This window comes from Periplaneta americana, chromosome 1 (assembly GCF_040183065.1).
Source record: "Periplaneta americana isolate PAMFEO1 chromosome 1, P.americana_PAMFEO1_priV1, whole genome shotgun sequence".
NCBI lineage: Eukaryota > Metazoa > Arthropoda > Insecta > Blattodea > Blattidae > Periplaneta > Periplaneta americana.
In genome coordinates, this window is record NC_091117.1 from 211,147,337 (window position 1) to 211,162,143 (window position 14,807).

Genomic DNA, 14,807 nt, shown 5'->3' on the forward strand with positions numbered 1-14,807 from the left:
AACTTACAGCGAGTTCCAAGTGCGTATTGTAATGCGAAATAATATATCGAGAAAAAGTTTGCTTTTAAAAATTGGTCAAGGACTGTGGATCGTTGGATTACAAGAGTTATTTTTCTTGTCAACTCTGCAATAAACGTATTGCGCATGAGAAGAAGTTTTAGTCAAGCCAACATTTAACTACCAATCAACATCTTGCAGCTAAGCAGAAACAAAGCTCCTAAAAGAAAACATTATTGATAGAACCCCCTCTTTACCTAAAGAAAGAAAAAAACAGTGATGTATGCAACGCAGTAGGTTCACTCTAAATATATATTGGAGTTCACTTGGCAATCGTACGCCCCAGAATTTATTTGATAAATATTGCAATCTTTGGACCCCCAATGAATCAACTTTGACGAAAAACTATTTGGAGGACTGTTGCCATTCAACATTAAAGTAAAGAAGAAATTAATGCAGGGCATTACCGGCCAGTCGGCTGTGGATATTGAGAGGTCCTTCTCTGCTTAAAACAACATATTAGGAAGAACATGTCTAGAAATCATATTATAGTATATAATATTTGGTTCAATTTGGAGTATATTTTTATAACTTTTGAGCATATTTAATTATTTTATCAACAGTAATCTCACTAGAGGTTTTGATTTATCTAGAGAAAATCAAAACTCGAGTGGGATTTAATTGACTATTACACGATTAGAAGAAAGTAGGCTATATAAAGATTAGAAGTAACAAAGTGTACAATAAAATATTAATTGGCTTACGAAAATACAACTGTCTTCAAATGTATTATTGTATCATCTCAACATTACGCTAGATGGCAGTAGTGTTTTATGATGATGTTTTCTTGTTACCGGTATCAGTTGTGCCAACTATGGAATCATCATTGAACTCTGTGGACTGTTACTAGTCAAGAAGGCTTTGTTGATTCAGTTGCATTTTTATTAAAACATTTGCATTCCATTGCAATCATCCGGATCCCAGTAATCAACGTCACTTGACAGATGATTTTCAATAAATCTTAGTATTAAACAATCTCTGTTACGTGACTATCCATAATATATAGCAGAAGCTATAACAAACATAACCTAAATAATATAAACAAGTGTCAGAAAAGTTTTAATTAGGGATGATGAAATAAACAAGAAACGTTTTAATTACCGATGATGAAATAAAAAATAAACATGGATAATTTTAAAAGAAACAATTATTGAAAGTACAATTTTCAAATTTGAATGTTTTGGTGGTTCAGTTGATGTTATATTGGACGTGTGCGTAAAAGAAGTGAACTCGTTGGTGTACATGGTGTATCCCTCAACTCATTCAGGATTCCCGAATGGTGCTCTTCATATAAGACCAGTGATCTTTATTAATTCTTGTTCTTGAATGCCAAAATGCGAGTCATATTTGAAAGTGATGTGCATCGACTGGAGTGGTTTGTAATTTTCTGTTTTTTGACGGCCAGACCAGTACAGTTTTAAATGTTGGCAAACAAAGAAACAAATGCTAGGGTAGTGATAAAAATAAACAAATGCTAGGGACGCGATAAAATTAAACAAATGCTAGGGACGCGATAAAATTGTGCGATAAGCGGCCATGATTGGTTGAAAGACGTCCTTTCGTACCGTTTTATTGGTCGAAAGTAGTGTGACGTAGTAAAAGTGTAATAGTCAATAGTAATCTTACTGGACGTTTTGATTTTATCGATAAATCTGTAAGTGGAACACGAGCAGATTCACTCGCAGATTTATCTAGAGAAAATCAAAACTCGGGTGGGATTTAATTGATTATTACACGATTAGAAGAAAGTATATAAAGATTAGAAGAAATAAAGTATTCTAATACAATAAAATTTGACTGCCTCCGTGGTCTGTTGGTCAGCATGCTGGCTTTCAGATCAGGAGGTCCCGGGTTCGATTCCCGGGCTAGGCTCTCGGTGAATGTTTCTTGAAGAAGAGGAATTCCCTGGGTGTCTAGAGTCTGGAAATTTGTATGAATGTGAGTGTGCCGGGTTAATATTAATTAACCAATCGTCACAAATATAAAACTACATCAGGACTGTCGCTGGGCACATTGTTGACAAGTAACTCCATCTGTTAGGACAACCATAAAACATCTAATAGATGCTATAGAGTTACCAACAAAAAAAAATTAATTGACTTGATAAAATATGTACCAAACTGTCTTGGAAATGTATTATTATACCATCTCCTTATTAAAAATATTCCGCTAGATAAAATATGTACCAAACTGTCTTGGAAATGTATTATTATACCATCTCCTTATTAAAAATATTCCGCTAGATAGCAGTAGTGTGTTATGATGAGCTGTTCTCTTGTTACCATTTGTGCCAACTATACAATCTTCATTGAACTCTATGGACGATTACTATTCAAGAATGCTTTGTTGATTCAGTTTCATTTTTATTAAAACAGTTGCATTCCACCTCAATTATCAATATATCTCAAACAATCTCTGATACGTGACTATCCATAATCTCATACAAAAGAAGCTACGACATAATTTAAATAATATAAACAAGATAAATGATAGACAAGTTTTAATTAAGGATGATGAAATAAACATGACTCATTTTAAAAGGTACAATTATTTAAAGTACAATGTTGGTAAATAAAAGAAACAAATGCTAGGGAGGTAATAAAAACGAAACAATGCTAGGGAAGTGATAAAAATTGTGGGATAGGCAGCCTTGATCGCTTGAAACGCATTGTTCCGTATCGTTTTATTGGTCAAAAGTAGTATGACTTAGTAGAAGTGTAATAGCATAAAAACGTGTACTATTTTGCCCGATGTCTATCTAGCAGCTCATTACTTACTGCTTCCTGCTGGCGTCTCATCTGGCGCTCTGACTCTAACTGTAATCTGAGGTTTTCCAGCTCTTCCTTCTTATTCTGTAATAAAAATAAATAAACTTCTTCAGAGAATGCTCAGTTAGGTATAATTCAATTTATTATAAGTATAATGTTATATGAAGGAAACACGAAACAATAACGATAGTTTTGATGAAGATTATTATTGAACGATGGATTTTAAGTGAGTTCTCCTACGTACTGAACTATGCAATTACCGACTTGATCTAATAAAAACCCTTTCGTACACTGATGTTCCAAAAATATTTGACCTACGATCTTATGATGCGCGTAAGCAAACTTTGTAACTACGAAAAAAGTCAGAACCAAAGATATAAAAAATTGACAAACTTTTAAACAGTTCCGCTAATTCTCAATAGTTGACACCGTTATTAGGGGCGGTTAAAAAGTGTTGAGGGGGGAAATGATGATGTGGATTAGGCATACATTATTCTCATAATTGACGATATCAGCAGTTTCCAGCTAAACCCAGTGTTGTTTTACAATTAACAGAGGTGGATGAAATATTGAATTCTATAGTGGGGTATATTTATGTACGATTGGCAACACTGACTGTTATCTTCGCCATCTATTCATAGAAGTAATAACTAAAGGAGCCACACTTACACCAACAAATTATCTATTAATAGGCTAAGGTATCAGTGTACCCGTAGTCATGGCAACAGGTAATTACTTACTGTTTCCTGCTGGCGTCTCATCTGGCGCTCTGACTCTAACTGTGATCTGAGGTTTTCCAGCTCTTCCTTCTTATTCTGTAATAAAAATAAATAAACTTCTTCAGAGAATGCTCAGTTAGGTATAATTCAATTATAAGTATAATGTTATATGAAGGAAACACGAAACAATAACGATAGTTTTGATGAAGATTATTATTGAACGATGGATTTTAAGTGAGTTCTCCTACGTACTGAACTATGCAATTACCGACTTGATCTAATAAAAACCCTTTCGTACACTGATGTTCCAAAAATATTTGACCTACGATCTTATGATGCGCGTAAGCAAACTTTGTAACTCCGGAAAAAGTCAGAACCAAAGATATAAAAAATTGACAAACTTTTAAACAGTTCCGCTAAATCTCATTAGTTGACACCGTTATTAGGGGCGGTTAAAAAGTGTTGAGGGGGGGGGGAAATAATGATGTAGATTAGGCATACATTATTCTCATAATTGACGATATCAGCAGTTTCCAGCTAAACCCAGTGTTGTTTTACAATTAACAGAGGTGGATGAAATATTGAATTCTATAGTGGGGTATATTTATGTACGATTGGCAACACTGACTGTTATCTTCGCCATCTATTCATAGAAGTAATAACTAAAGGAGCCACACTTACACCAACAAATTATCTATTAATAGGCTAAGGTATCAGTGTACCCGTAGTCATGGCAACAGGTAATTACTTACTGTTTCCTGCTGGCGTCTCATCTGGCGCTCTGACTCTAACTGTGATCTGAGGTTTTCCAGCTCTTCCTTCTTATTCTGTAATAAAAATAAATAAACTTCTTCAGAGAATGCTCAGTTAGGTATAATTCAATTATAAGTATAATGTTATATGGAGGAAACACGAGACAATAACGATAGTTTTGATGAAGATTATTATTGAACGATGGATTTTAAGTGAGTTCTCCTACGTACTGAACTATGCAATTACCGACTTGATCTAATAAAACCCTTTCGTACACTGATGTTCCAAAAATATTTGACCTACGATCTTATGATGCGCGTAAGCAAACTTTGTAACTACGGAAAAAGTCAGAACCAAAGATATAAAAAATTGACAAACTTTTAAACAGTTCCGCTAATTCTCAATAGTTGACACCGTTATTAGGGGCGGTTAAAAAGTGTTGAGGGGGGAAATGATGATGTGGATTAGGCATACATTATTCTCATAATTGACGATATCAGCAGTTTCCAGCTAAACCCAGTGTTGTTTTACAATTAACAGAGGTGGATGAAATATTGAATTCTATAGTGGGGTATATTTATGTACGATTGGCAACACTGACTGTTATCTTCGCCATCTATTCATAGAAGTAATAACTAAAGGAGCCACACTTACACCAACAAATTATCTATTAATAGGCTAAGGTATCAGTGTACCCGTAGTCATGGCAACAGGTAATTACTTACTGCTTCCTGCTGGCGTCTCATCTGGCGCTCTGACTCTAACTGTGATCTGAGGTTTTCCAGCTCTTCCTTCTTATTCTGTAATAAAAATAAGAGAATGCTCAGTTAGGTATAATTCAATTAGAAGTATAATGTTATATGAAGGAAACACGAAACAATAACGATAGTTTTGATGAAGATTATTATTGAACGATGGATTTTAAGTGAGTTCTCCTACGTACTGAACTATGCAATTACCGACTTGAACTAATAAAACCCTTTCGTACACTGATGTTCCAAAAATATTTGACCTACGATCTTATGATGCGCGTAAGCAAACTTTGTAACTATGGAAAAAGTCAGAACCAAAGATATAAAAAATTGACAAATTTTTAAACAGCTCCGCTAATTATCAATACTTGACACCGTTATTACAGCTCGACCAAGTTAAGTCTGCGAGCCGAGAGGGGAAGTTGGAGGCAGTTCTGTAGTGAAAGGATGCGGTAACGAGAGGAGACCAGTACAGTCTCATATGACAGCAAAGTTTTCCTACTGCGCTTCAGTTCATAGAGCGGTAACAATTTAAGACGCTTTGAAATAGACTGTACTTCTACTTCTGCTTGGCAGTGAGGTTTGGCGTTCTGATTGGCAAGCCTGGAGAAAGTTGCATGAGGGGGGAGGCTGGGAGACAGCGTAACTGTTGCCTTTATCTGAAGACAAGGACAACAAATGCGTGCGCTCCGTAGTGTATTTTAAACGATGTGCACACGTTGAAATCTGAGCGTCAAGTGACCTATGTGGCAACTGTGTTTTGCCTCTACATTCCTCTACATTCCATCCTGTTATCACCACTCGCAGACTTGTCTTGGTCGAGCTGTAGGGGCGGTTAAAAAGTGTTGAGGGGGGGAAATAATTATGTAGATTAGGCATACATTATTCTCATAATTGACGATATCAGCAGTTTCCAGCTAAACCCAGTGTTGTTTTACAATTAACAGAGGTGGATAAAAATATTGAATTCTATAATGGGGTATATTTATGTACGATTGGCAACACTGACTGTTATCTTCGCCATCTATTCATAGAAGTAATAACTAAAGGAGCCACACTTACACCAACAAATTATCGATTAATAGGCTAAGGTATCTTTGAACGTCAGTGTACCCGTAGCCATGGCAACAGGTAATTACTTACTGCTTCCTGCTGGCGTCTCATCTGGCGCTCTGTCTCTAACTGTAATCTGAGGTTTTCCAGCTCTTCATTCTTCTTCTGTAATAAAAAACGAACTGTTTCAGAGAATGAGCCTTTAAAAATTCACTTAAATAAAATTTAACAACGGATTTTATCCTTTTTATTGGTTACGTGTTTTAAAATAAATTTGTTTAATAATTCACTCATTTTTACTATGAATCAGATTAGTGGTTGAACCGATGGATGGGCCTTACTTTTCACAGGTAAAATGATAATAGGAGCGATATTTACAGCACTATAAAACGGCTGCTTATGTTAAAATTGTACCACAGGAAAATAAGAGTAAACATTTATAATTCATATGACCATTGCGCATATTTGTAATATTAGTTCTTGTTTTAGTGCCTAATTTGGAAGTCTAGTGTAATTTTTCCTGCCTATTTTTAATGTTTTAGCTGGCTAAATGTAAGTTACATTCTCTTCCAATTACTTACTTCTTCTAACTGATTCCGGATTCGGTGTTCTTTTTCCAGTTCTTCTCTAAGAGTTTCTAACTCTTCCTCTTGCTTCTGTAATAAAAACAAACTGATGCAGAGGGAGTTAAGTTAGGTGATAGTTCGACTACAATCGTAAGTTTTTATGGAAGAAACTAGAGAAAAATAACTACCATGGTGTACTGGACAATCTGTTTGAAGTGAATTCATCTACATACTAAATGAAACTTTGAAAATACAGGAACCAAGTGTTTTTAAAATAATCATAAAATAGTTAGTTTTTGTTTTCAACACAATTTATTGGTAGAAGAACATTTGTGAGAGCATACCATTTCAATTATGAGCGGAAAATTACATCTGGCATATGATGTCCGTCTGCTTTGACGCGGTGTTCAAGGTGCTGACGAAAATCGATCTCTACTCTTTCCAGGAGATCTCTGTTGATTTGAGTGTTATGTTGACGTATCGCGTCCTTTAATTCAGCAGCCCAATATCGAAAATTTTGTCTGTTAACGGCTACATTAAGATGGAAGTGGGCTTCATCACTCATTGCAATCTTCATGTTTCCTGTGCGAAATTCATCGTTGGGGTAATCCCTTATGTTGTGCTACCGTCACTTAGGTCGCACTGATTGCTAGCCAGATGGCTACTGCGTTCGTCTTCTGCTCATTCTCATCAGGATTTCTGACACCACCATTGTACACAACAATGGAAAACTACTTTTCGAGAATAACTGGAGCTCTCAGGATACTATAGGAAACTACATGGTTACTAAACTAAGTCTGAAAATGATTGCGTTATTGTGCACTACTTGATTTATTCTATATTTACAAAAATATACAAAGTTACTTACAAGGTAATTCATCAGATGACGCCATGCCGCTCAGATTCACGCTCTCTGCCAGTCTTCACCAACTAACTGCCGCGTCTCCTTTCCAACACTTTTTATGTTTCGGTACCCGTTTCCCGCCCGGGGTACCGACCACGCCATCCACCAAGTGAGATGGTCTTAAAACACTTTTGACTTCACGTACTTACAAATATCGTCTTAATCAATCATTTCTTATACTTAATTTTAATTTAGTGCATTATAGTGACAAGTCACTATAATGAGATTACGCGCAAGACAAGAGTCCGAACAATGCGTAATATAATTTAGCCAATTAAAATGCATGCTTTGTCCTACTGGACCAATGGGATTGGGCCAGCAAACGATCTGAAGCGTAAGAATACTTTCGTTGTAGGCAGTGATTTTACCATACGCCCGACAAGACTCTATACCGCTGGCTAAGCATCCAAGACCGTGTATTCCGCTGACCCTGTTCGTGTTTCAAATTTAATACTCAACAGGAAATCATGCTACAGGGCGTTCTTTAGCCCTGGGGCATAACACTTACATTGAATTTCTAAACAGCCACCCATCTTGTATGGGTGTAAATGCAAATTGTCATGCAAAATCCGTCGTACGATTGCTGATACCAAGTGCAGTTGAATGTCTTCGAGCAGAGCGCTCTGGGCCGCGCAGTATGGTTTGTCTGACTTTTTCAACATTTTCTGGAGTACACACTCTGCGTTGGTGGCTGGGCGGTTATTTATTCAGTATTGCGCCTTTTCTTCAAAGATTGTTAACCCAACATAAGATTGTGTCACGCATGGAAACTGAATCATTGCGATTAATATTGAATCTGTAGCAAAACTCACGCCGTATCATGGTCACCGACTCGCCATTCGTAACAAAAGAATCATACGAAAACATGTGTCCACTGCTCCATGATGCCTACTGCAGGTGAAATGCTATGAGCCACGGAATGGAATGTCACATGCCGCACGTCTCTCCCTTTCATAATGACCAAGTACAAACCATTCCAAAAACATTTGGTTCCCATGCCCCACCTTGTATGATTGCATGAAGGAAGGAGGACACTATCAACTATAGTTGATATGATGATGGTGATGATGATGATGATGATGATGATGATGATATGAGACTTCAAATGAGGGCACTAATACATACTATGACTAAGCAATGAGAGAATGAAGGCTAGACATCCCTTTTCTAAATGTTTAAAGTTTTAGCTGCCTAACTGTGCATTCTCTTCCAATTACTTACTTCTTCTAATTGAATCCGGATTCGGCGCTGTCCTTCCAGTTCTTCTCTGAGAGTTTCTAACTCTTTCTCTTGCCTCTGTAATAAAAACAAACTGGTGCAGAGGGAGTTAAGTTAGGTGACAGTTCGACTACAATCATAAGTTTTATGGAAGAAACTAGAGAAAAATAACCACGATGGTGATTATTGGACAATCCGTTTGAAGTGAGTTCATATGCAATTAGACTAGAGTCCACACCTGTGGAGTAACGGTCAGCGCGTCTGGCTGCGAAACCAGGTGGCCCGGGTTCGAATCCCGGTCGGGGCAAGTTACATGGTTGAGGTTTTTTCCGGGGTTTTCCCTCAACCCAACTCATTTCACCGGCATTATCACCTTCATATCATTCAGACGCTAAATAACCTAGATGTTGATACAGCGTCGTAAAATAACCCAATAAAATAAAAATAAAATAAATTAGACTAGACGGCATTTCGGAAGGCGGTCAGCAGCTACATGTGCCGTAGCACGTCACAAACTTGTACAGTAGAACCAGTGGCGGATCGTGATAAAATATCCAAAATCGAAGAGAATTTGAAATCGTACGTTTTAGCCTAATATGAAATGCCATGATTCCAATGTTTCACTGTCGAAAAAAACCGTATATAAATTCAAAAAACATATAATAATAATAATAATAATAATAATAATAATAATAATGAAATCTAGTCTTTTTATTTCCAATTTTTCCTGGAAAGCCAGTTTACCCAGTTCTTTACTCTTCAAAATTACTTGAACAGAGTTCATTGTTTACGTTTGTTAAAAATTAATACATAAAACAATTTACAAAAGCGTGTGTTCAGTAATATATTTTGATTCACAACACACTTATACACTATAGCCTATACCAGTACTGTAATCCCTTTCGCATAGATTGATTACTATAAATACATGCCAGTAAATATTATTCTTAAACAATATACACCACCATACAGATATTTAAATTCATACACCATCACATTCAGCCAGCACGTCTTTGAAAGCCAAACTATGCTATATGCCGACACTGAAGTATAATAATTCACAAACTACACTTTCGTAGCAGCACTGTACACACATCCACATAAAGTAAACGTTCCGACAGTGAGATGCTGACACCTGCAGGCTAAAATACAGACTAATTAAATTTTCTCCTCGATATATAGCACGTAAACGGTAGGCATCGATGCACCTGACATCTGTAGGATAGATTCACTGTTCACTTAATGCTTTGTGCTCTTGACGAGTCATAAGCGGCCAGCGAAAGACAATTTTCTCCCGTGCATGCGTGAAATTTCTGTAACCTTCTTGAAAAGAGCACGGCTTGTACGTGACCGGATGTCGCCAAGTGTACATAAGAAGTTTATGCAAGATGCGGGAAGTTTAAAATACTCGATCCTGATATTATACATCCCCACTACGCCAATACGGTATTAAATAATAAAACTAGTCGTGCATTAATGGAAACAAGGTGTTCGCGTGCTCTTGTGCTCTTATTGACGCACCGCCACTAAGTAGAACCAATCAGAATCAGTCTATAATAAGTACTTCCAGAGTTCGTTTGTTCACGTGTGAGTGTTTCAATACATTGAATAAGTAAAACTAACATTTACTGTGTATGTGTAAGATAAATAAATGGAAGAAGAGACTGTAAAAAGACAAGTATTGCACAGGCAGGCGCGGAAAATAGTGTTTAAGGTGTATAATTATTTTAAAAACTTTGACGAGCAGAACGCTGCCGGCCATCTTGATGCTGACTGCAACGTTGCCAACGAGCAAGAAACGACTGCAGAAGCATGTGGTGTGGGATTGAGAAACGTGCAAAGTAAAGGAAACAGGGTTTGTTTGGTGTCATGCTTACAGTAATCAACGGCTGGGGTCATTATTGCCTTTTGATAATTTAAATTCTCTCCTGCGCTATTTGTATTGCACGTGCGCGTGAAGTACGATGTGGCAATGTTGTACGCTGCCTTGCCCTCTCTATCTGTCTCTCTCGACGCAAACGCTAGCAGACTACTGCCTTCCGAATTGCCGTCGACTCTAATAAATGAAACTTTGAAGATATGACTGAATGAAGGAAGGAGGACACTATCAACAGTAGTTGTTATGATGATGATATGAGACTTCAAATGAGGACACCAATACCATACCTTTGACTAAGCAATAAGAGAATGAAGGTCAGCCATCCTCTCCTAACAGCATGCTAACCATAAAAAGAACTGTCACTTACTTCCTCCTGTTGCAGACGCAACTGATGCTCTGCTGCAAACTTTTCTTCCAGCTTTTTTACTTCCTCTTTCTTCTGTAAATATAAATAAATTACATTCATATCTAGCGCAATCAGGTGAGATAGTCTGATCAAAAGCAGAAATTTTATGATTTTAAACCACTATTGCAATGTGTAGAAAATGCAACGTCTCATTGGAGATAACACGACACCTCGTGGGAAATGCCCAGTACTTTCCAGTACGGACCACAATGTGAGACTTGATGACGCAGCTGAGATTCTACATCGATGACTGGACTTCTGTCATGAAATTATAAGATATATGATAACTTGATATCTTTAAGAATACTAGCAAAAACCACGTACTGTATATGGGAAATTAGTAACACAGCATCTATAGTCCGGATCAGCTTACTTAATACCCTAAGGGTGAAACCTGACCATTTTTCCCCTATTACTACATATGCTAGTGACTTATGGTGATTTTCTAGTTTGAAGGTTGAATTTTCTTTTGCCAACTTCGTTTCGAATTTCGGTACTGAGAAATACTACAACTGGTAGTGATTTTCTAACTGTTATGTTGGCAGCAAGAACAGCTGTTGTCGGTAGTGGAAATTATGAAAATTCAAATTGTTCTAGATTTCTGAGCCGATTACTGGAAGCTAGTGAAATTCGAACATACTAATAATTAATTGATATCAGAATTATATTAAGACATAATAGTTATCTTATGTGTTGTGGTTACAATTCAAGATTATAGTCCAATAAGTGTAAATAAATATAACATGTGGTGTGATACATGCACTTGGGTTATCGATAGAAAATGCATGGAGACAGCATTTATAACATAATATATACTATATATATATATATATATATATATATATATATATATACTCTTACATCGCATAAAATATCAAAATTATTAGGAGTAAGTATTCTTAAACATACATTTTAATGTGGCATTCGGTTTTCGGAGTTTGTACTAATCATTTCACGCGATGAAACAAAATACATTTTTAGGTTAGGTCTCGTGAATCGTAAACTGTGTAGTCAAAGCAATGAATTTCATGTTGTCAGACAAAATACATTTTAATATGAGATCATATTAATCTACTAATTTGCAATATAATGTGCGAGAGGTCCAGGTGAAAAATATAGGCCTACTCTTTCATAAATTATTGAACCATTTAGAAAATACCTCACAACATAAAGATGAGATGTAGTAAATAAGCAAGACACCGTTATTGCTAATAGTTTATTATTATTATTATTATTATTATTATTATTATTATTATTATTATTGTACATGTCATTGTGATTTTACCCTCTTTGGTGATATCTGGTATTAGTTGGCAACACTGAAGAGACGGCCAAATTAGCCTTTTGGGAATTGCTCTTACATGATCCTCACTATACTGGGAGACGATAGACCTTGCAAACCGAGTGATTTTAGGTACAGTATTAGTATTTATAGCTACATACAATACAAAATAAATACTTATAATGGACGTAGCAAGCTCGTGTTCGGGGGCAGTTCCTATAAAGAACTGTTCTCTACTAAATGGAACATAACGAGAATTCAATAAAATTACAGAGTTCGATACAGTTATTACAAAACGAGGATAATTGTGAAGATAAAAGTAGAGAACCAAGTCAAGAACAGAATATAAGTTCGAATGAATTTAAGCATATTACAGAAAAAAGTGACATGAATACTAAACAAGTTTGCTAATTTTGTTTTTAAATGTATTAAAATTACCTTAGGTCTGGATTTATTATCAAAATGGACGTGCATAACCTTGGTCCGTAACTCTGGCCGTGATTTAGTCCAATGATTGTGTAACATTTAGATTCAGCAAAAAGATATGTCAGATTTCTACGATATGCTGTTCTTTTTTACATTTTTGACGATTTTATGATAATATTTTAATAATGTGTATTTATATATTTGTTCAATTTGGAAAATATTAAAATCTGAATAAATCAAGTTTATTGGCTAATCAATTGATTTGTTTAAGCAAATTTTAATTATCCGCTTTTGAAGCAACATGAGAGAAAGTGTATCAGTGTATCAGATTGTGTATCAGAAGAGGAGCTTGTTCCAAGAAGTAATATGGCATCTTTTCAACAGATATCAAAACTCGAGTGGGATTTAAATTGATTGACTATTACACGATTAGAAGAAATAAAGTACTCTAATACAATAAAATATTAACTGACTTACTAAAATTCTATTTCACTGATGTTAGCTTTACCAAAACGTTTGAACGAAGCCGCCATTTTCAATCGACTATCTATGCGGGAAACAAATGATGATCGCAGAGCATGTTTTATAGTACCGTAAAGAATTTTCATTTGGAAATATTGGCAAACAAAGAAACAAATGCTAGGGAAGTGTAAAAATATACAAATGCTAGGAAAGTAATAAAATTGTAGCGATAAGCAGCCATGATTGGTTGAAACACGTCCTTTCGTACCGTTTTATTGGTCAAAAGTAGTATGACGTAGTAAAAGTGTAGTAGTCATTGTAAACTGAACCATGTGCATTGCGGTTTAAATAGTATTTACATGTAATTATATTAAATGAAGGCTATATTAGAAGTATAGCTTTACAAAATAAATATACATTTTTCTGTAACCTTGGCAACACATTATCACTTACTGTTTCCAGCTCCAGCCGCAGATGACACTCTGTTTCCTCTTTCTTCTGCAATTTCTCTTCCTTCTCTCTAAGCTTGTCCTTCATCTCCTCATTCTCGTTTCTCACTTTAGCATATTTTGTCGCCTTCTTTGTCTTGAGGCCGTGCGCTTCCAGTCGCTCCTTCAGAATTCTCATCTCTTCCAGAAGAGGCAATAACAGCTCCACTTGATCCTCTAGTACCTTCACTCTAAGCTGCAGTTGTTGTAAAGGGTGTGGTTTCGCCATTTTGGACACAAATAGAGGGAAGAAATGCGAGAAACGTGACTGAAGGCTAAACCCTGTAGATGGATTTGCAGAATCGCCCAGAGATTTTGAACTAAACAAAATGCTGATGAGATAAGAAACATATTTAACACAATCATGGGAGAAGAGATAATGCGAATGTTTTCTTTTTTTGGACGGTAATACGCAACAGGATTATTTTTAATTTTTAAATACTGTCGCAATATGATAAGATACACTCAAAAGTGCGAGATAGCTAAATTGCATGTTATCATACGCCAAGAACATGTTATCATGATTAACCCTTCGAGTGCCAATCACGATTACATCGTGATTTTATAATTTTGCTAGAAGTGCCAGTCACGATCTAATCGTGATATGGTTCAGTGGAGCGGTTCACTTGTGTATATTTGCTTGGCATTTTTCACATAATACTCATGCAAAGGGTTAAAGAGGTTAACGCAAGAATCCTCTCACCATGTGACAAAGGTTTTGTCCTTTCATTCTATTCGAAATCTTCATTTCTATCGACTCATATCTCTCCGCTTCTAAACTTTGAAATTTATTATAACAGTGAAGCTTGGATATTCTATTACACGAGAAACTTGCCCATCCTATTCGACTTCTTTACTGGTCTCGCCATATGTCCTCACATTATGGAGACAATGATGTAATGGTTCAATATCGGCCTGTATGTTGAGTGATACAGAATTCCTTGTCTATTTAGGTGTAATCGCGAATAGCCGTGTACAAACACTTGCAGTAGAAAGCCATGCTTTGTCACGAAGGAAAAAAGCAGCAGAAATTAGGGCAGGGCCTACTATAAACACAATACAATAGGGATGTCC

The 14,807-nt window shown here is 36.2% G+C and overlaps 1 protein-coding gene across 5 annotated transcripts in view; it reads right to left on the reverse strand.

The window, feature by feature from the left end:
- LOC138707553 (ankyrin repeat domain-containing protein 2-like) overlaps positions 1-14,073 on the reverse strand; it is a 26,802-nt gene extending 12,729 nt beyond the window's left edge. Inside the window, exons 1-9 of one of the 5 annotated variants that reach the window (XM_069837117.1) lie at positions 13,699-14,073; positions 11,037-11,108; positions 8,794-8,868; positions 6,684-6,758; positions 6,193-6,267; positions 5,023-5,097; positions 4,297-4,371; positions 3,566-3,640; positions 2,835-2,909 (exon numbers count right to left, since the gene is read on the reverse strand). In XM_069837117.1, the coding sequence (XP_069693218.1) occupies positions 2,835-2,909; positions 3,566-3,640; positions 4,297-4,371; positions 5,023-5,097; positions 6,193-6,267; positions 6,684-6,758; positions 8,794-8,868; positions 11,037-11,108; positions 13,699-13,962 (861 nt within the window). In that variant the 5' untranslated portion in view covers positions 13,963-14,073. The remainder of the gene's footprint in view (positions 1-2,834; positions 2,910-3,565; positions 3,641-4,296; positions 4,372-5,022; positions 5,098-6,192; positions 6,268-6,683; positions 6,759-8,793; positions 8,869-11,036; positions 11,109-13,698) is intronic. The other 4 variants (XM_069837125.1, XM_069837145.1, XM_069837135.1 and 1 more) reach the window with 4 other exon arrangements.
- Between the last annotated feature and the right edge of the window lie 734 nt (positions 14,074-14,807).